General features: G+C 34.8%; 2 protein-coding genes across 7 annotated transcripts in view; one reads left to right on the top strand and one right to left on the bottom strand.

Moving 5' to 3' along the window:
- Positions 1-20,889, top strand: part of LOC555793 (actin-associated protein FAM107A) — a 60,664-nt gene that overhangs the window by 12,479 nt on the left and 27,296 nt on the right. For 2 of the 5 annotated variants that reach the window (XR_012408191.1, XR_002459113.3), the window contains exons 6-7: positions 5,204-5,317; positions 8,091-8,334. The gene's annotated coding sequence lies outside the window, so the exon portion shown is untranslated. Of the gene's footprint in view, positions 1-5,203; positions 5,318-8,069; positions 9,376-19,933; positions 20,686-20,889 lie in introns of those variants that run through there. The other 3 variants (XR_012408189.1, XR_012408193.1, XR_012408192.1) reach the window with 3 other exon arrangements.
- camk1a (calcium/calmodulin-dependent protein kinase Ia) overlaps positions 79-20,889 on the bottom strand; it is a 54,653-nt gene continuing 33,842 nt past the window's right edge. Inside the window, exons 4-12 of one of the 2 annotated variants that reach the window (XM_021477264.2) lie at positions 18,336-18,410; positions 15,991-16,129; positions 12,754-12,880; positions 12,470-12,545; positions 9,528-9,640; positions 9,133-9,211; positions 8,941-9,028; positions 8,117-8,294; positions 79-5,303 (exon numbers count right to left, since the gene is read on the bottom strand). In XM_021477264.2, coding sequence (XP_021332939.1) covers positions 5,212-5,303; positions 8,117-8,294; positions 8,941-9,028; positions 9,133-9,211; positions 9,528-9,640; positions 12,470-12,545; positions 12,754-12,880; positions 15,991-16,129; positions 18,336-18,410 — 967 coding nt within the window. In that variant the 3' untranslated portion in view covers positions 79-5,211. Of the gene's footprint in view, positions 5,304-8,054; positions 8,295-8,940; positions 9,029-9,132; positions 9,212-9,527; positions 9,641-12,469; positions 12,546-12,753; positions 12,881-15,990; positions 16,130-18,335; positions 18,411-20,889 lie in introns of both variants that reach the window. The other variant, XM_021477265.2, reaches the window with a different exon arrangement.

The following is a 20,889-nucleotide window of genomic DNA, read 5'->3' on the forward strand; positions in this document are numbered from 1 at the left end:
CCACGGTCTGCCTTTGCATAGCACTCTGATGTGAACTTTATTTGCACTGTACACAAAGATTTTACTGAACACACAATGCATAGACAAGAAGTGTTTATTCATAGCGTGCTACTACCTGTATATCTTTAAGGGTACAAATCATTGGCTCGTCATAACTCCATCGATAACACGTGATGCATTGCATCCATACAATTGTTGCTTTTACAAAAAAAGACATACAATATATGCATACATCGTCTTAATGTATAATACACATACTGTATATGTGTTTTCTCTTCCTGTGTGCACATCCATGTAGAAATAAATAAATGAAATAAAAAGTCAGAATTGAGTAAGGGAGGAATTAATTACCCAAAAACCAGGGTGCAACTTTATGTAGTACTTTTTGAAGCCAAAGTATTTAATAGATGACTTCCAAATGATGTTTAATCAGCCCTTCTGAGGCAGTTTGCATAATTACAATAATGAACGGATTACTGAACTGCTCATTAGACTTGCATGTTTATACTAATCAAATCAATGATTGCACTTAGGCTGAAAGCAGTTCTAAATCTGCATGTTTTTAATTATATATTATAGACTGTATATACCTAATATTTAATATTTTTACAGAAGTATAGGAAATATTACATTTAATCAAATAAGGGTTCATAGCAAAACAAATGCATTGTTGTTTTTATTATTATTGTTGGCTTCAAGTAAGTCATGTGCTCAAATTGGCACAGATATGATATCTATATATACACATATACTGATGAACAAGGTGATAAATGTTCTTGCATTGTCTTTTTTTTCTTTCAATCCAGTTTGAAAGTAAGGCCAGTATTGAGTTTTTACAATAACAATAATATTAATAAATTCATTTTTTTTGTTGTTGTTGTTTTAAAACACGCATATTCCACAAAGAAACAGATTAAGTGTCAAAATATCTTGTGCCTCCCAATTCACAACGACATAAGACAGCAATAGCCTGTCTTTTTTCAGTTAGCATAGTGGTAAAGATATGAATATGTTTATAAATATTTAGTAGTTTGTTCATCGCTCTTGTAAACATACTTTTTTTACGAGGTCATGCAAACATTAGACGTCTTCTGCACAGGAAAACAGTACAGATCATGGCCAGCGACCCAAAATAAAGAATCTGAAGCAATGAACTGATCGGCTCACACAACACACACCAGAAAAAAGCAGATTATCATGGGGAAATAAATCATTTTTAGTTGCTAAAAGAAATCAATGTTGTGACAAAGAATAGTTATTAATCAACCTCTGTTCCAAAACCTTTTGAGGGTTGATTAACAAAGAGCATCCTTTTTTTGTTTGTTATTCGTGCAGTTTTACAAATGGTTTCTTGACATTGTTTAATGTACACTGCACAAGACTCAAGTGCAACTGTGTATGGAAGGCTTTCAGGGACAATAGTCTTTATATAAAACAAGAAATTTGATTCCATCAGCATTACCCAGTGAAATCACTGTATATGAGAAGTTTTCAGAATAAGGGAATGTTTTCATATTTCCTACAGTTACATTTCCTATGTTACAGCAAGACGTACACATTTAGAAATGTGATGTTGGTATTATTAACTGTTGCCTTTGTCTGTGACATTTTTGCAATTTCACGCTTCGAATGACTTCCATACTAGTCCAGCATGTCGGTCTAATGTGATTACATAGAAAAATCATGAAAAAGTAGTGCAGCACAGTGAAAAAATGTGTTCTCTGTGAGTGGCCAATTAAATAGCTGTATTTGAGGAGCTTTCAGAACGGAGAGATGTTTTCATAGTTCCTAGAACTATTGGGGGTGGGGGGGGGGGATAAGCACTTTTGGGTGTGTTTGTTCCACAGAAACTGTGAATAATTTTATTTCTAAGAATGTCATTAGGTGGAACTAAATTGGCTCCTATTTCCGAGTGGGACCTAATACATTACAATAGGAACTACTGTGATGCAAGTGTACACTGACTGGGGGAATGCATGACATATGAAATACCATCACAGTATTTTAAAGTGCTTTAAAGGTGATGTTGGTAGCTGATGTCTTGTGGTAACTTTGCATGTTTTGCATGAAATTTCACATTTTGAATAATGACTTTTGGCCCCAACTGCATTCCATACTAGTCAAACTTGCCAATCTAGAGTGATAACATAATTAGAAAATAGTGTAGTGCAGTGAAAAACATGTTCTGTGTGAATGGCCTACAATGCAGCATCTGCAATACTGTAAAAGCATAAATATAGCCCTCACAAATATTGAGTAAAATAGTCAGTATTTTTAAATACTTTTTGGTATTTAATGAAATATATTTTTGAGCATGCTCCACTGCATTATAAGACTTTTATTTATTTATTTATTTTGCTAGGGGAAAAAATTAGGGCAACTGTTTTATCAAGAAGTTCAGAGAAAATGTGAAAATAAAGCGTTCTTTTACAATTTGAGCCTGATTAATATTAGCTTTGTCATTCTTCAATATAATTGTAGAACATATCTTCCAACATGGTTGTTAAAAAAAGCTACAATTTGCATCTGTAATATATTTTTCTCTATTTATCATATTGTGTTAATTTCTCTTTTTATGTTAAAATATGTATGGATGTTTTATATGCGATTCATGTACATAACTGTTCTTTAAGGTTTTGGAACAGAGCTAGACAGCAGAGCTACTTTTGGCCTAAAACAGTCTACAACTATTAAAAGCCAAGCTTATATAGTTTTGATATGGCATTTAATCTGGGTGTGAAAATTGCATCTGGAAAGTTGTTCAAATTTCTCAACACCCTCACGTATAACCTGTTTTCTCTACATGCTTCATTTGAAGGTCGACGGAGCACAACAGACAAGTTCCGGAAGTAAAAACTCCATTCATTTTCTCCATAGAGAAGCAGATTAACTGTATCTGATAAATCGTTAAAGACAGACCTGATGTGAGCTCTGAGGATGTTAATCGGCTGTATATATTGTACATCTTTTCACATTAACATATTTTTTAAACAATTGTGTTCGATAGTATAATTCTGGTAGAAAGACTACATTACCCATGATGCTGTACATAAACTTCAATCCAATCAGAGAGTCTCAGTATATCAAATTTGCATATATTGCAATAAATTTAAAATATTGTTTCAAATGAATAATAGTATTTTAAAGTGTTTGGCCCCGACTGCCTTCCATACTAGTCAAACTTTTGACAACAAAAATTGAATCAAATATAGTTTTAATTGAATTAATAGATTATTATATCTCTTTTTGATGTTATTAGCATTGTCATTTGCAAAGCTTCATGGGATTGTAGTCATTTCCCCTCATTAAAGCTGCTGAAGGGATAGTTCACCTAAACAAATTTATTTACTTGCTGTTTATTCTCCCTCAGTTGGTTTTAAACCCTGATGATTTTCTTTCTTCTGTTGAACACAGATAATTTGAAGAAAGCTAAAAACCTGTAACCATTGACTTCCATGGTAAAATAAAAATATTATGGAAAGTCAATGATTACAGGACTTTTTGTTGTATTTGTACAGCAGGAACTGTGAATAATTGTTTTTCTAGAAATGCCATTGGGAAACTACTTCTACAGAGTAGGACCTAATACTGTACGACAGGAACTACAGTGCTGTAAGTGTACACTGACTCGAGGAATGCATGTCACACGAAACACCAGCACAGCATTTTAAAGTGTTGTAAAGCTGATGTCTGTGACTAATGTCTGCGGGTAACTTTGCATGTTTTGGATGATCAAATTTCCCATTTCAAATATATACTTTTGGCCCCGACTTGACAACAAAAATTGAATCAAATATTAATTCAATCCTATGAATAGATTTAGATATCTCTTTTTAATGTTTTCAACATTGTCATTTGCAAAGCTTCATGGGATTGTAGTCGTTTTCCCTGTTTAAAGCTGTTAAAGGGATAGGGATAAAAAATGAAATTTACTCGCTTTTTACTCTGCCTCAGTTAGTTTTAAACCTATATAAGTTTCATTCTGCTGATAAACACAAAATAAGATATTTTGAAGAAAGCTGAAAACCTGTAACCACTGACTTCCACAATAGGAAAAACAAATACTATGGAAAGCCAATGGTTACAGGTTTTCAGCTTTCTCCAAAAATCCATTATTTTGTGTTCAACAGAAGAGAGATGGAAAGATTTGGAACCACTTAAGGGTTCGTAAATAATGACAGAATTTTCATTTTTGTGTGAACTAACCCTTACCATCTCAGATTTTTATAAATTTCTTCTTAAATGTTTTGATTTTCCTCATAGCTGGGTGATTAATCTCATGCCTTATAATGCTTTTAAAAGGCCCCATGGTAAAAAAAAAAATGAATGTGAAAAACACTTCCATGACTGTTTACAAAAGCGAGCAGCCACTATTTATATGCAAAAGATCATATGATTGCTGGTTTAGCTTGGAAATACCACAGATTTTCACTACAGAGCCAGTCTGAACCAAATAACAATTCAACGACATGGACTTGTGGATTAAGGCGGGAAAATGTACTTAAAGGGACAGTTGACTTCAAAATTTTAATTTACGCACCCATAAGTGGTTCCAAAGCTTTACAAGTTTCTTTTTTTCTGTTGAATAACAACACAAAAACATTTCGAAGAATGTTATGGGTAAAAGGGTAATCATTCACTTCCATAGTAAACTAAATCAATAAATATTATGGAAGTCAATGGCTACTGTTTGCAAACATTCTTCAAAACACCTTTTTTTTGTTGTTGTTCAACGGAAGAAAGAAACTCAAACAGGTTTGGAAGCAGTGGATGGTGCATAAATGATGACAGAATTTTAATTTTTGGGTAAACTGTCCCTTTATTTACGATGATATATGATTTTATCGCCTGAGCAAGTGGGACAGTTATTAAGACATTAAATATCTAGTGGCTTTCCAAGAAAGTCCAAATTGCTACGGGGTACAGACCTGAACGTTTCCTTAATGAGAAATAAATAACATAAATATACAACACACTTTTTTTTCTCTTTGGTTGGGGTACAGAAATATTTATAATCAGACAAAATAAAATGATGGAGGAGTTACGCATCTGTCAATGATATACCCACATCTCAAAGTCTCTCCTGTCAGGTTTGTTTGGGTTTGGCTCCATCTGCTGTCTGTCTGCAGGAGAGCTGTGTGTCCTGGTTGGCTCAGTCTGGTGTGCGTGTGTTTGTGTGTGTGTGTGTGTGTGTGTTCTGTAGGTTCTGCTTCAGATCCTGCTGGTTGGTCGGCAGCAGTAAGCACAGCTCCTGAGACTGTCCCGATCAGCACTGCCTCGACGGCCGTCCACACTGGGAGAGCCTGAACATGAAGAGGTGAACATGAACAGATACAGGGACTCCCCTAGCTGTTATGGATTCACAATAAATCATGGTTTAATGAGGCTTATTGTTTTTATGAAACAATTCATACAATTGAAGTCAGAATTATTAGCGCTTCTGTGTTATTAGGCCCTGTATATTTGTTTAATTTCTATTTAATGGAGAGCAGATTTTTTCAACACATTTATAACATAATAGTTTTAATAATTCATTTATAATAACTGATTTATTTTATCTTTGCCATGATGACAGTAAATAATATTTTACTAGATATCAAGACACTATATTCGACTTAAAGTGCAATTTAAAGGCTTAACTGGGTTAATTAGGCAGGTTAGGGTAATTAGGCAAGTCATTGTATGATAGTGATTTGTTCTGTAGACTATCAAAAAATGTTTATTGCTTAACGGGGCTAATAATATTGACCTTAAAATGGTTTTGAAAAAATAAAATATGCTTTTATTCTTTATTCTAAATAAGACTTTCTCCAGAAGAAAAAAATATGATGGAAAATACTGTGAAATTCTTGCTTTGTTAAACATTCCTTGCTGTTAAATATTTCCATTTGGGAAATGTTTGAAAAAGACAAAATAATTCAGAGGAGGGCTGATAATTCTGACTTCAACTGTGTGTAGCAAGGTTTTATTTAAAAAAGGCAAATATATTTGACTGAACTGATAGCAGAAAGGCTGCCAAACAACAGTTACAAGTGAACGTTTGTAGAGTGTTTTACAACAGCTTTGAATGCTGCTCAACCAATCAGAATCCAAAGGATGGAAGTAAATCAGTTTTATACATTTTTTTTTTAGCACAGTGTCTTTGTTTTTGGGATAAACACAATGTCACAACTCTAGTCTCTTCCTGGTTTGGTTTACCGGGACACATAATAGCAGTTAAATACAAAAAAAAATGCAAATTTTCATATAAAATAAGATAATAAAAAAATTTATTAAATATCATATTATATCAGTATTTATAAATCTAATAACATAACATATAAACATATGAAACAAAATAGCTGACATAAAATTCAAATGTAAAAAATCAAAATTAAAAAAAAAGAATTAAAAAACAAAAATAACAAGAGCACAGATTTTTTTCTCAGAAAATATATAAACAACAAATATATGAAAAATACACTTAATTTCATATACATATATTTATATTTTTATTAAAGTATAAATCAATTAATGCTAAAATAATAAAATAACACTGATTTAACTGATTTTATTTTATTTTTTACATTTTTTAAGGCGTTACTCCCAGTGTTGGGGAAAGTTACTTTAGAAAGTAATGCATTACAATTTTGGGCTTTGGCGCGTTTTGCACTCACACTACAAACATACCGCGCCAAAGCCCAAGTGAACCGCGCTCAGGCCCACCTCCTTCAACCGGGCCAGGGCCGGCCAAGTGAAAAATGCTTGAGCCCGATTCAGCACACTCACACTTCTCAAACGATCCGGGAAACGGGCCTGGGCACGGTACGGATGGCATAGTGTGAGTAGGCCCTCAGTTACTTTTTATTATCTGGCTGAGGCTTGATCTCTTTCAGAGCTTGTTTTTTTTTTTCTTTCTTTTTAATAGAGGAGATCTGCAATTAACAACGCACTGTATAACATTTATTAACCTTTAAAAACATATAAAAATATATTATTTTAGGACAGTGTTGTCTGGGAGCAGTAGGTAGTGCAGTCGCCTCACAGAAAGAAGGTCGCTGGTTCGAACCTCGGTTCAGTTGGTGTTTCTGTGTGGAGTTTGTATGTTCTCCCTGCGTTCACGTGGGTTTCCTCCGGGTGCTCCGGTTTCCCCCACAGTCCAAAGACATGCGGTAGAGGGGAACAGGGTAGGCTAAATTGTCCGTTGTGTATGAGTGTGTGTGTGTGTGTGTGTGTGTGTGTGTGGATGTTTCCAAGAGATGGGTTGCAGCTGGAAGGGCATCCGCTGCGTAAAAACTTGCTGGATAAGTTTGCGGTTCATTCCGCTGTGGTGACCCCGGATTAATTTCGTATATACAGATTATTGGAAAATGTTTACTACTTTTATACTATTTTGTTGGTAAAACCACTGTCCATTGAGACAATCCCCTTTTCCTTTTCTTCAATGTGTTCAAAATAATGAACACATTCTCTCATTGACTGCATGATTTATTATGACGATTTTAATTTTAATTCAGCAATTTATTGTTAAAAAGCTAATTAATTAAACTAAAAAGTAACTCACATTACAATTAAAAAAAAGAACTCAAATATCAATACTTATTTTTAAAAAGTAATGTGTTACTTTACTCGTTACTTTAAAAGGTAATATTATTACGTAACTCGCATTACTTGTAAAGCGTTACCCCCAACACTGGATACTGAAGGCAAAAACTGTTTGTTATACACCTGTCAATTTTAAGATTTTTGGCTTTTTTTTTTTTTTTTTTTGCTTTTCATAAAGAGTTATTTTTTAAAGAACCTATAGCTGTTAGCAGTATTTTCTTAATTATGGATTAATAAAAACATTAATATGATGCGCATTCCCCTTGTGAAAAGACTCTAATATATAAAAAAAAATAAGTTATGTTTCTCCAGTGCTAGAGACGTGTGCAAAGTAGTGCTTATTTAATGACACAGTTCCTCATTTGCATATATAAACATATTAATATACAGAACTTGTAAGACAAAATAATGTTTGCAAATCTTAACTATAAACTATGGAAATATGCTCATAACTGAGTTCATTGTTTTACCTTCTTCACATGCAGTGTCTTGTCTTACTATGACAGTGATTGGAGACTGCTGTGAATCGTACCGTTCTCCTCCTCCTCCTCCTCTTCCTCCTCCTCCTCATCCCGCTGGTCGAGCTCTTTGGCGGGCAGCAGCAGGTGTCTGTACGGGCTGGTGCTGGTGATTTGGCTCGGACCCTCGAGGCTGGTGCTCAGCTGCAGTCTCCGCATGTGTCTGACCACTGCTGTCGCATTGAAGGCTTGCTTCAAGGACAAGAACAGACAATAACGGCCTTACAAAGAGGTTTGCAAGCATCTTCAGAAACAATTACTGAAAGATTAATCAGAAAAAATTAATTCTGTATGTATGTATGTATGTATGTATGTATGTATGTATGTATGTAAAGTGCTCAGCATATACGAGTACACCCCTCACAAATCTCTCATTTAAATTAATATATTCTATAGGATGCTTTACAATATTATATTTGTACATATACATTAGTTTAGTCATTACTGAAGCCAAATTTGGAATTTATTGGAGACGGCAGCCACAGGACAACGGTGCCAGTGCGCTCACCACACACTAGCTAGGTGGAGATGCCATGTTGAGATGGTGATAGAGCCAATTCGATGGAAGGGGATGATTGGGAGGCCATGATCAGAAGGGCCAATTGAGGGACTTTGGCCAGGACACAGGGGTTACACCCCTACTCTTTTACGAGAAGTGCCATGGGATTTTTAATGACCACAGAGAGTAAGGACCTCGGTTTAACGTCTCATTCGAAAGACGGCATACTACTCCAGATTTCTGACTATAAGCATATTTAAAAATATTCCACAGAGACTGCTCGTGTTTATAATAAGTTATTCTGGTTAAACAAAGTAGCAAATGATGTGGGATTCGTACCTTCCATTTACTTTTAGCAAAGTTCTTCTTGATCTGAGCACTGACAGATTCATGAATGTTCTTATCCAGCGCTGTGTCTCCAGAGATCCTTCAAAAAACACAGATGGACCATGGGTTAATAATGCAATTTTAGTAATATTATAAAGGAAATTAAGGAAAAATTGGCATGCGATGATTCTGAGGTGATCCTACCATGGGTGCAGTAAAGCCTGTTCACACGTGTATCTCAGAGACGGATCTTTCTCCATCAAGTGACTGATGAAGTCCTTGGCTGAGATGGGATGGGATTGACAACATCAAATGACAATTTATGCATCCAAAGAAATAGAAAATATCCATAACAGAGCTCAACAGTAGTTTAATTAATCGTGTTGTAGTGCATGAAAAAAATCTGCTCAACATTAAAATCTGCTTTTCAGCTATAAAGGTTTTTATAAAAAAAAAAAAAGAAAAAAAAAATATATATATATATATATATATATATATATATATATTTAAATATATTAAAATAAATATATTTTATAAAAAAATTCTTTGATAGAAGATATTTTCATATTATTGTTATTATTGCATGAGTGAAGCAGTACCTGAATCAGAGATATCGTCCCAGTACGGAGAGTCAAACTCATACTCTGCTTTTAAGATCTGCTCGAACAGCTTGGCATCATTTTCATCATAAAATGGGGGGTAGCCACATAAACTGTGAAACAAAAAGCAGTTTATTACCAATTAACTACATAAATTATACATCGATTAAATCATACATTTTTATTTAGATTAAATGATTATGTGAAATTAGAGGATTAGTTCAGCCTACAATATTATTACTAATCCTTATGTTGTTCCAAACCACAGAGACCTTCGTCCATTTCAAAACACAAATCAAGATATTATGGATGAAATCTGAGAGCTCCCACATCCTCCATAGTCCAGAAAGGTACACAAAAACACCCTCAAAATAGACCATATGCCTTCAGTGATGCAATCTAAATATTATGAAGCTAGGAGAAAACTTGTGGGTACATAAAGCAAAGATAATGACCTAACTACATGCGACACAACGCTGCAATACTCAATAAAAGGTATCTTTTCTTTTATGTTAATAGGAGTTTCTGAACTAACCAACAGCAACGTGCAAATGTTTTATTTTAAAAACAGTTTCTATTTCTGCGACGTCAAGGATGAACAGCAATATAAAATACTGACAATGATCCCCTCAGGTGCTGATTATGTGCTTTATTCAGTGCCAGATATTACTGACTACTATTTTACCCGATATGTATTGCCATACTGAAAGCAGAAGTGGAAAATGTAACTCAGATCTTTAAAATAAAATAATTAGCAAACATATTTTGAAAATGAACATTTGAACTGTGATTCAGCATGTACTTTAATAATCATTAAGATTTGTTAATTAGATTTTAAGCCTTATTTCGTGGGGGCACAGTGCAATTTTCTGCGCTTCTGAATGGCTTTGGCATTTAAATGTTTCTGTTATGTTGCGACTGGTGTGAACAGATTGCTTGAATCTTGCTGGAATCTTGTTGCATTGCAACAAGTCAGGACATGTTATGATAATTAATTTTCTCATTTTAAAATACAGTAGAACAATTCAATCTTAAACAAATGATTGTAACACAACTTAATATAATATTTAACTATAGCAGTTAGAGAATTTCAATCAACAATTGAACAATGTAATAATTCAACAGTTTCTTCTCCTTAGTGTCAATATATTTTGCAAATTCACAAACTGTGCAGTGATGTACTGTATACTCTAGATCAGAGTTTCTCAAAGTGGGGGTCGGGACCCCCCGAGGGGTCGCGGGACAATGAAGGGGGGTCGCCTGGTGATTTTCAAAAATCAATTAATTTTTATTAAACCTTAAGACTTACTGTATTTTATCAATAACCTACTGATGAGAAAGAATAGTTGTTTATAGTTACTATAAACTATAAAATTACTATAGTAGCTTATAGTTACTAGTTCTATTGGATTGCGACTTCTCGGGTAATTACATTATACTAAAGACACAGCAATACTGTCAGATGCAGCAGATTTTGTAACACCAGGTTAAACTTTCTAGCCCATTTACAGCACTGACATACATAAAAAAAACAAAGAATAGACTTGGGTCTATTGGTGTGTGTGTGCGCGCGTCATTGCATACAAGGTTTCTGTATTTATAACCACCACCTCAGAGAATATTGGGGGTCACGAGTCACTGACATTCTCATTTTAGGGGTCGCGGGCTGAAAAGTTTGGGAACCCCTGCTCTAGATGCCTGGAGTACATTCGGGATATACTCTAGAAGCAAAACTGATGAAGAGCGCATCGCTCTTGTGAACGAGCGCCCTATACTGACACTGAGGAGAAGAAACTATTAAATATTTTTGGTTTATGTGTGGAGCATAATAATAATAATAATAATAACTTGACTTCTAGTTGGTTATTTGGTAAAGTGCCAGAAGGTAGAGTTTTCTGATGAATCATCTGTTGAACTGCATCCCAATCATCACAAATACTGCAGAAGACCTATTGAAACCCGTATGGACCCAAAATATTCACAGAAATTAGTCAAGTTTGGTGAAGGAAAAATCATGGTTTGGGGTTACATTCAGTATGGGGACGTGCAAGAGATCTGCAGAGTGAATGGAAACATCAACAGCCTGAGGTATCAAGACAATAGTGCTGCCAATTACATTACAAACCACAGGAGAGGTCAAATTCTTCAACAAGATAGCGCTCCTTCCCATACTTCAGCCTCCACATCAAAGCGTGTCTGGGGTAAAATGAAGGAAGAGGCATTGAAGATGAATTCAAAGAATCTTGATGAACTCTGGGAGTCCTGCAAAAACGCTTTCTTTGCCATTCCAGATGACTTTATTAATAAGTTATCTGAGTCATTGCAGAGATGTATGGATGCAGTCGTCCAAGCTCATGGGAGTCATACAGCATATTAATTCTGCTTGCACTGCACCATGACTTCATATTCTACACTGGACATTATTTCTGTTAGGTAACAAGACTTTTGTCTAAGCACAGTCAGACCTTACCGTCCTAATGAAATAATTACAAATCAAGGCATGATCATATTTTATTTTGGTAAAATAAGAATAATCTAGAGGCATTTGCCTTTCATATAAGCCACTTCTGATACCAATTCATCAACTATAAGTCAAGTTATTATTTGTTGTTCATAAAACTTGGATTGGCAACAGAATTTCTGTCAAGTATTGTATATAGCTTCATAATATTCAGATTGAACCACTTAAGTCACATGGACTGTTTTGAGGAGGTTTCTTGGTATTTATCTAGACTTTGAATGAGTTGGAAACATTGCTGTCTATAGAGAATGACCTAACATAACTTAATTTGTGTTCTGAAGACGATCGAAGGTCTCTTTGGAAGGACATAATGGTGAGTAATTATTGTGTTATGTTTTCATTTTTGAGTGAACTAACCCTTAATATTTTTATTTCATGACCATCAATTAATTAATTTAGATGACTATCAAGAAATACTTACAGGATATAAGAAATGACTCCTATGGACCAACAGTCTACAGCTTTACTGTATGGTTTCTGTGCCAAGACCTCTGGAGCTGATTGAGAGAGCGGGAGAAAAGCTTTCAGTGCTCTATATTTGTTCCCTTTTCCTTTGGAGCTTTGTAAAGACTGCATTAAAGAGCCACTTTAAAAAAGGAAACACTTGACACTGTGCAGCATTTCAAACAACTAAGCGCTGCTAAAAACAGAAATGTTAACGGCCAAACTTTAAAGATGATAAAATCGAAAAAGCCACATTCATACCCACGTATCCAGGCGTTCCGCAGGCAGTGGACATCACACTCCCAGAGTCCTCGATCTTGGACAGGCCAAAGTCACTGATCATGATATTCGAATCCTCCTCCATACTGTAATACAGCAGATTCTCCGGCTGCACACAAAGAGGATTTATTTATCTCAGCTCTGAAACTCTGATTCTTCTTTATAACATCAAATCAAGTCTTACTGAAATTAAAATACTTGTGTTTAGATGTTAGTATCCAACCCAGGCTCATTCTGATTACGTACCCCTATATATTTATGGAGAGAGCAAAATACGCCCCAGGAGCTTGATTTTTTTTTTTTTTTTTTTTAGTTTTCTTCTGTTTTAGTTTTTTGTTTATTTTTGCAGTTTTTTTTTGCAGTTTTCTTTTGTTTTTTTTTTTTTGTTTTTGTTTTCCCCAAATCAAAAAGAAGCTGCTTTGTATGCTTTTTAAGATCTCAAATTTCTCTCGTGAGTGCCATTCGAGCCTGCTCTTCTCGTATAAATCTACCAGAGACCGACTTAAGCTTAAACTATTGTCCAATGCGATTCTTAAAAGAAGACAACAATAAAGATTATGTAATATAATATAGAGCAATTAACAAGTAGCAAAAACATAGCATATTCATGAAATAGTTTACCAAAAAAATTTAATATTCTCTCCCTCAAATGATTACAAAACTTTATAAGTTTGTTTTTTCTGTTGAAATCAAAAGAAGATATTTTGAAAAATGCTTGAAATTGTTAATCGTTGACTTCCATCAAATAAACCAGTTGAAATTGAAATTTAGAACTGTGAAATAATGCAAGCCAGCACATATCAGTGATTCAGCATGTACATTTAATAATGTTAAACAGGTTTAATATGTAATAGTTAAATTAGAAACCTTACATTTCATTGGAGTGCACTATTCTGTGCATCTGAATGGCTCTATTTAAATTTCTGTTGTGTTTCATCTGGAGCAAACAACCAAATTGCTTATCACTGCAAATCTCATCACATAGCTTGTTGTTAGGACACGCAGTTACAATATAACCTGCTCACCTAACATTCACGTCCATAATATTTAGATTATTTGCTAATTAATAACCTCACGTGGAACTCTGAATCTGCATCTCATTTCGGGATCTGCTTCTGTCTCTCGGAAATCACATTTTGCTCACAGACGCATTCTTTAAGAGCCTTTCTGAATGAATGAATGAATGAATGAAATATGTGGTTTTCCACCAAGGCAACCCGGAGTGCAGAAATATAATTGGCTAAACCGGCATTGGGCGGGTTAAGCCTAGTTCACACTACAGGATTTTAAACATCAGCAGATCGCTGTGCCGTTCACACTACATGACTTGACTTTGTGTCTTTTGATCTCTGTGGTGTTCACACTACGCAACACTCTGTGAACGATCCACAAGAGGGGGGTCACACACTACATGATCTGACAACAACTCATTCCCCATCAGCTCATTCAAGCTACCAAACCACAGCCAATGAAAATTTGAGGGAGTTCAGAAAAAAGCTGAACACTATTGGCTGCTTGTGTGCTGATTACATCACTGACAGCTTTTCAAGCTTTGGAGAAAGCATTTAAAAACATCGTCAAATCAGCTGATTTATGAGCGGATTAATCACTCATCTGCAAGGTTCCAGTGGATAGATACACAGAGAGTTTTCAATTTTTGTAATTTTATAACTCTTTGAAATAAAACTAACAAATAACACCCTGCCGTTTTCTAACTATCAGTGTATTTCTTTCTGACATTGTTATTTTTTTTTATTACAAAACAGTAAAGAACTGAGCATTTCTGCCTTAAATTACCATATTGGTCAAAATGACTGCATGCATGTCTGATACTTTTCGCTGTGACTTTAAATATGTGTGCATTTTCTTGCCTAGCAACTTCCTGCTAACATAAACAAAACTTTCTGATGGCAAAAACATCAATTTACTTCAGATATCTTTCAAAACAGCAGATTCTGTGCTGTTAAATAGCTCCTGTTTGAAAGTGAAAATGAAAGCCAAGCCTTTAAGTGTTTTAGTATCTTAACTACATATTTATAGGCTGTATTACCAAAAAAATATTATATTTTTAGGGTAATGGTGTCATTAAATATGATGCCAGACATTCAAAGCTTAATTTTAATATCTCAATAATAGCTTTGAATGTAAATATGTTGTGACAATATGGCGTTTCATATGAGAACGATCAGAATGAGCAGTATGGTAATTCTAATAGTTACAGAATTCTAGTTCCACTGTTAATATAGCCTACTCTCATGTCTGTGCTAACGCAGAATGAAGCGAGTGCACTGATGCCCATTCTGACCAATCACAGATGTTTCTGCTGAGCTCCTGAACACACAGCCATTCAGCTCATGCTGATATGCTCTCTCATTGGCTGTAGCTCGTCACTACATCTGACCACACGTGGGGTTGAGTCGGCCGACTGCTCTGGAATATTTAGCATGCTGAATGTAGGATTTCCGTCTGCGAGGTGTCGGCGACGCGTCAGCGAGCCTCGTTGATGCGTTGCTCAGTAGTTCACACATAAAGAGCGGCGAGCGCCGAGCACCCGCAGATTTCTTCCCGATCACAGCCCGATCTGTCGGCGAGCTCGTTAACTTCCAAATCGGGCTCAAATCAGGCTTAAAATCCTCTAGTGTGAACTAGGCATTAAAAGAACCAAAACAAAGACAGCCGTTCTGGCACATAATTCACATATTCAAAGCAGAATATTTGACTTCAGCATTGTTTTTCAGATAAACAAGAATGTTCACTTGGCATATTTCTTAGATATCTGCAAACATTATTTTTTTCTATGTTTTAGAAGAGTCAAAAATGTTCATACAGCACCTTTAAAATAAAAAAGGTTAGTAACTATTAAATGATGAGGTCAGTTATTTAGCAATATCATGTACTGGTTTGAATGATGTGTACTCATTAATAATAAAACGGACACTAAAGGCAGTATACAATATGCAGTGAGCCATCCATTAGTTATACATTCCAAACACAGTCTATTTCTGTCATGTTGCTCAGCATCGCCTACTGTTAAACCTCATCCATCTGAGCTGAATATTAAACATTAAATACTTTCTTATTGGCAGCGACTTTGTCCCTCGGTGGCAGCATTTGGCTTTCAGTGAGGGCAGAAAAATATTGCATGCTGAATAATTTGTCACATTACATCTGGTTAGAAAAGCTGAGTGTGATTATATGGGAAGAATATGTAAGTGTTACCTTCAGGTCTCTGTGTACGATGCCCATATCATGCAGATACTTCACTGCATCTAATATCTGACGGATGAGTTTGCTGGCATCTCTCTCAGTGTAGAAACCCTTTTCAACAATCCTGTCGAAGAGCTCTCCTCCTGATACTCTATAAAGAGATACGCAATAAAAAAAAACTACAGTTAGCACATTTACTAAAATGACATTTCAAACAATAGAAATGTTCAATTGTTTCTAGTCCAAATATTAAAAAATTCTAAAGCCAAGAAGCATTTCTTGTTTTACTTCTTGTTTTCTAAATTAATATTCAGTCAAAATTAAGTCAAAACAAGCTAAATAATCTACCAATGGGGTAAACAAAATAATCCTGTTTATATTTGAAATAAGATTTTTCTTGTCTTATTGGCAGATTATTTTGCTTGTTTTAAGGAAAAACTGACTTAATATTGACATGGGACCCTATTATACACCCAGTGCAATAAGACACAAGACGTGTATAACGCGATTTGTTGCTATTTTCAGACCAGCGCAACCCTAATTTTCACATTTTGTGCCATGTTGTTTAAATAGCAAATCTGTTTGCGCCACTTTGTTGACTCATGGGTATTCCTGTCTATAAAAGAGGCGCATTATTATGCTGTTTTGAGAAAGTGAACAGACTGCGCAATTAAACAACTAAAAGCAGGTCCAAAGTCCAGAGGAGAGCGTGTTAGTTATACACCTATACATGTCCAAAGCGCTCACACATTGCTTAATACACACAGGATGTACAGCAATACACAAATATCTTTACATATGAAAACAATTAAAGGATTAAAATGTTACAAAAATTATTATTTTCTACATAAATATAAATTCATGACTTGCTTTTGTATAATGTTACTATTATTAGCAGTGTATTATTATTATATGCATATTTATATTTGTTTTAATAAAAACAAGTTTGAAATTGTCCCCCTGTTGAGTTTTGGACCACATGTGACATAGAGCCTCCTTTCCACTGCACACGACAAGCGACAGACTAGAAGTCAATTATTTTCATTAGAGAGTAGTCCAGGAGCTGCGTGGAGTTGTGATCAACTCCGTATGTGGAAAATTCAGATTCAAATTCAAACTGTGGATCCGTTGAAATATTTGAACTCCTGCAACAAGACCGTATGCTACCTGCCGACCGGATGTAATGTATTCCAGTGTTTCACAAGCAGGCGCGTGAGATGAGAAATAGGACTTTTTTTTTCGTTATTTTTTTAATAAGAAAAAGGTCTATGTTAAAAAAAAAAACGGTTCTATTCATCATTCAATAATACAAAATATGATTTTTTATGTTGTCTTCAAATCCCCTTCTAAATTTTTAGCGGTCTATGCGTTTCTAGTTTTTATTCATTCATCTATTCAATCATGGTAAACGCACAGAGAATAAAGGCACTTTTTGCACTTTATTTCGGACACCACGAGAATTTAGCTACTCTCCCATGGTGCACGACAACACAGAAAATTCTGTGCGACTGCCACAAGGGGGCGTACTGCGACAGTCATGTCCAAAAGTGCAGTAGAAAGGCAGCGTAAGAATTGCATGTGTGTTTGGATAGCCTATAACTTATTATTTTTCATTTATTTGTTTGCTGGAAATTAGAACTGATTTTAGAAATAGTTTTAAAACAAATATTTGCGCTTAAGAAACAAAATTAAATATGTAGGCTATTGGGTGTCTTTAACAGAGCCCTTACAACACGTTCCCTTATCCATGAAAGTAAAGGAGTAAAGTAAACAGTAAAAGTAACGAGAAAGTAAAGAGGCTGACTGGAAGTGGCTCGTTCTTTATCTTCGCTCTGTAGATGGTCTGTTTAACTGTTTTCTTCTCACTAGTGAAGCGTTCAGTTTTCCGCTTATGATTCTGCCATGTAAATAGCAAATGCGCCATGGCATGACACAACTGACTCTTAAAGTAAATGTAAGATAAGTCTCTGATTGGTTTAATGCACGTTATGCTCAAAACACACCCATAACTCATTAAGAGAATAAGCACAGGCCTGTTAGACCATCCGTCACGGTGCAGATATTTTTCCGTCCTTGAAACAGCAAAAGTGAATTCGGACACACCCTTATTGCATTTGCGCCATGCACTTTTTTTTAGCCTACAAGCAAATGGACTTGCTATTGAAACCATGTGGCACAAAATTACCATTTCACATGTGAAAATTAGGGTTGCATTTGTCTGAAAACAAAAATTGTGCCTTATTGTGCCGTGTGTATGATAGAGCCCTTGGATTTTAATACCAGATTTAAACGGGGAAATAGAAAGGAAAGTCACTGTGGTTGATGTGATCTTAATGTGCTGAAAAATGTAAACTCACAATTGCATGACCAGATACAAATGTGACTGACTCTCGAAGATGTCCTCCAGGGAAACAATATTCTCATGTTTTATTCTGAAAAGGAAAAAAAAAACAATGATTAGAACATAATTCTAGCCTCAGACAATCGTTACTGAAATCTACTTGTAATTTCAGAGTAAAAACTCTTTTCAGTGTATTTTCAGTGTATTTTCTGCAGAAAATGTTCAACTTTTTATTTCTTGTATGGTTCAGAACGGACAATCTGCAAATTCTACATTGTGTTCATTTATCATTGATTATGTAATAATAGTATTTTTTAAAATAGCATTTATTTGTGCCTTAGTCATTTTCAATACTTTTAAAAATTTCTTTATATCATTAATGGACTTTTATATCAGTTTTATGTTTAATATTTTTTTCTATTTTATTGTAATCTATTTATTTCAGGTATAACTGCCATGAAAACATTCTTCAGTTCTACACTGAAAAAATATTTCTGCAAAATTGTTGCAAACATTTTATTTGTGTTGAATTTAAACAAACAAATTAAATTTGGTACTGTTTAGTACTCAATTTGTTTATTTAAATTCAGCCCAAATAAATTGTTTACAACAACTTAAAAAATGTAGTAAATCAAAGAAATAATTTTTGTGTCTTTTTTGTATTTTTAATTTAAGGTTTGGTTTAATTTTAAACACACACAAAGAATGTATATCATCTACTAAAATATTGTTCATCTAATAGTTTTATTTCACTTCATTTTATAACATCCTGTAAACTATTTTAATAATATTAGCTAATACAAAAAAAAAAAACACAACTGAAATGAACTGTAAATGCCCTGAATGTTGATTCGCTAATAGTTAAAGCTGCAACATGAATGAGATATAAACTATTATAATCTATCTGAGAGCAAATCATGACTCGTGTGCTGCAATTTTGAGCTCAAGTTTAAATTTACAACATTTTATCACAAACCAATTGGCAATCACAAGAACTGTCCAAAAAAATTTGCTATTACGCTTTTGCCCAAATTGCAACACTTTCCTGCTTTCCTTCATTATTTCCTATATTTTACTTAACTTTCTCTGTTTTTATGCACATTCACAGGCTAGCCTGTGAATTGCTATTTGAAATGTAGCGATTTGCTAATAGCAAAAGCTGTGATATGAATGCATTATAAATACATTGGTAACACTTTATAGGGGCGATTTTAGGATTTTCATTTTAGGGGGGCCCAGCTCCTTATAAGGTAAAACAAAATGTGTGTGTGTGTGTGTGTGTGTGTGTGCGCATGCGTGTGCGTGTGCATGTGTGTATATAATATATATATATTGTTTCATGTGGGTTGTATACTAGTATTCCACTGTATTACATAGACAGGCATAGTCAGTAAGCCAAATAGGCTCAACCCACCTGTAGTAAAAACCGGTTTTATGCAAAAGTTTGGGCCTTGGCTGCATAGTTATGTGCTCTTTTTATATGAGAGAAGATCACATCGATATGCCATTCGGTTTCGATAAAAAACTAGATGATGTTATGCTTTTCAGACAGAAATACGTAGCACAGGCACTAGAAACCTTGTCCGAGTTTAAGATCGCGTATGTTCCACCCAGGATCAGCAGATTCTGAAGAACAATGTTGAGGAATCAGTCAAGAGGCAGGGTTGGATGTTTCAGCAGGACAATGACCCACAAGCACAGTTCCAGATCTACCAAGGAATTCATGCTCAGACATGATACAATGCACTAGAATTACCATCCCAGTCCAGACTTGAATATCATCGAAAATCTGTGGATTGATTTGAAAAGGGCTGTCCACGCCCAGCACACATCAAACCTGACTGAACTGGAGGAATTTTGCAGAATGATCTAAAATGCCTTCAGCGAGAATTCAGGGACTTATCCTTGACTATAAGAAGCGCCTACAGGCTGTTATTTCAGCATAAGGTGGCTGTACAAAAGATTGATGTCATTATTCTGACATTTTTGGACCTGTCTGTTTATGTTATGGTTTAGATTGCATTGCATCTGTTGATTAAACAAATGTTATATCAGAACTGAAATGTAACTTTTTCCCTAGGGTATACAATATATCCAAATGAAGTTTCTAATTTGAAAAGCCAGCAGGCTATGGCTTGCAATTCTGAAAATTGTCAGGGGTGCCCGAATTTTTGCATAAAACTGCACATTAATTAATGAAACCTTATTGTAAAGTGTGACCAAAATATTATACTCTATGCGAGAGCAAATCCACGACTCTCCTTTTTGTGTGTGCTGCATTATTGAGCTCAAGCTTGACTTTACAAAATTAAATGGCAAATTAAATCGCATTTCCAATATCTGTCAAAAATAAATCACAATACTTCAATACGTTCCTTTCTTATTCCCTATATTTTACTGGGCTATCTCTGTCTGGCTATTCACTGGCAAGCCAAAATGATTCATCAAAATTTTCTCAAAAACACTATTAGAAGCTCGACAAAATATAATCACAATCACAATATGTAAAAGAAATTGCTATTAGGAATTTTACCCAAATCGCAATACTTTAAATCTTTCCTTCCTTTATT

The sequence above is a fragment of the Danio rerio genome, chromosome 6 (genome assembly GCF_049306965.1).
Source record: "Danio rerio strain Tuebingen ecotype United States chromosome 6, GRCz12tu, whole genome shotgun sequence".
NCBI classification, from domain to species: Eukaryota; Metazoa; Chordata; class Actinopteri; order Cypriniformes; family Danionidae; genus Danio; species Danio rerio.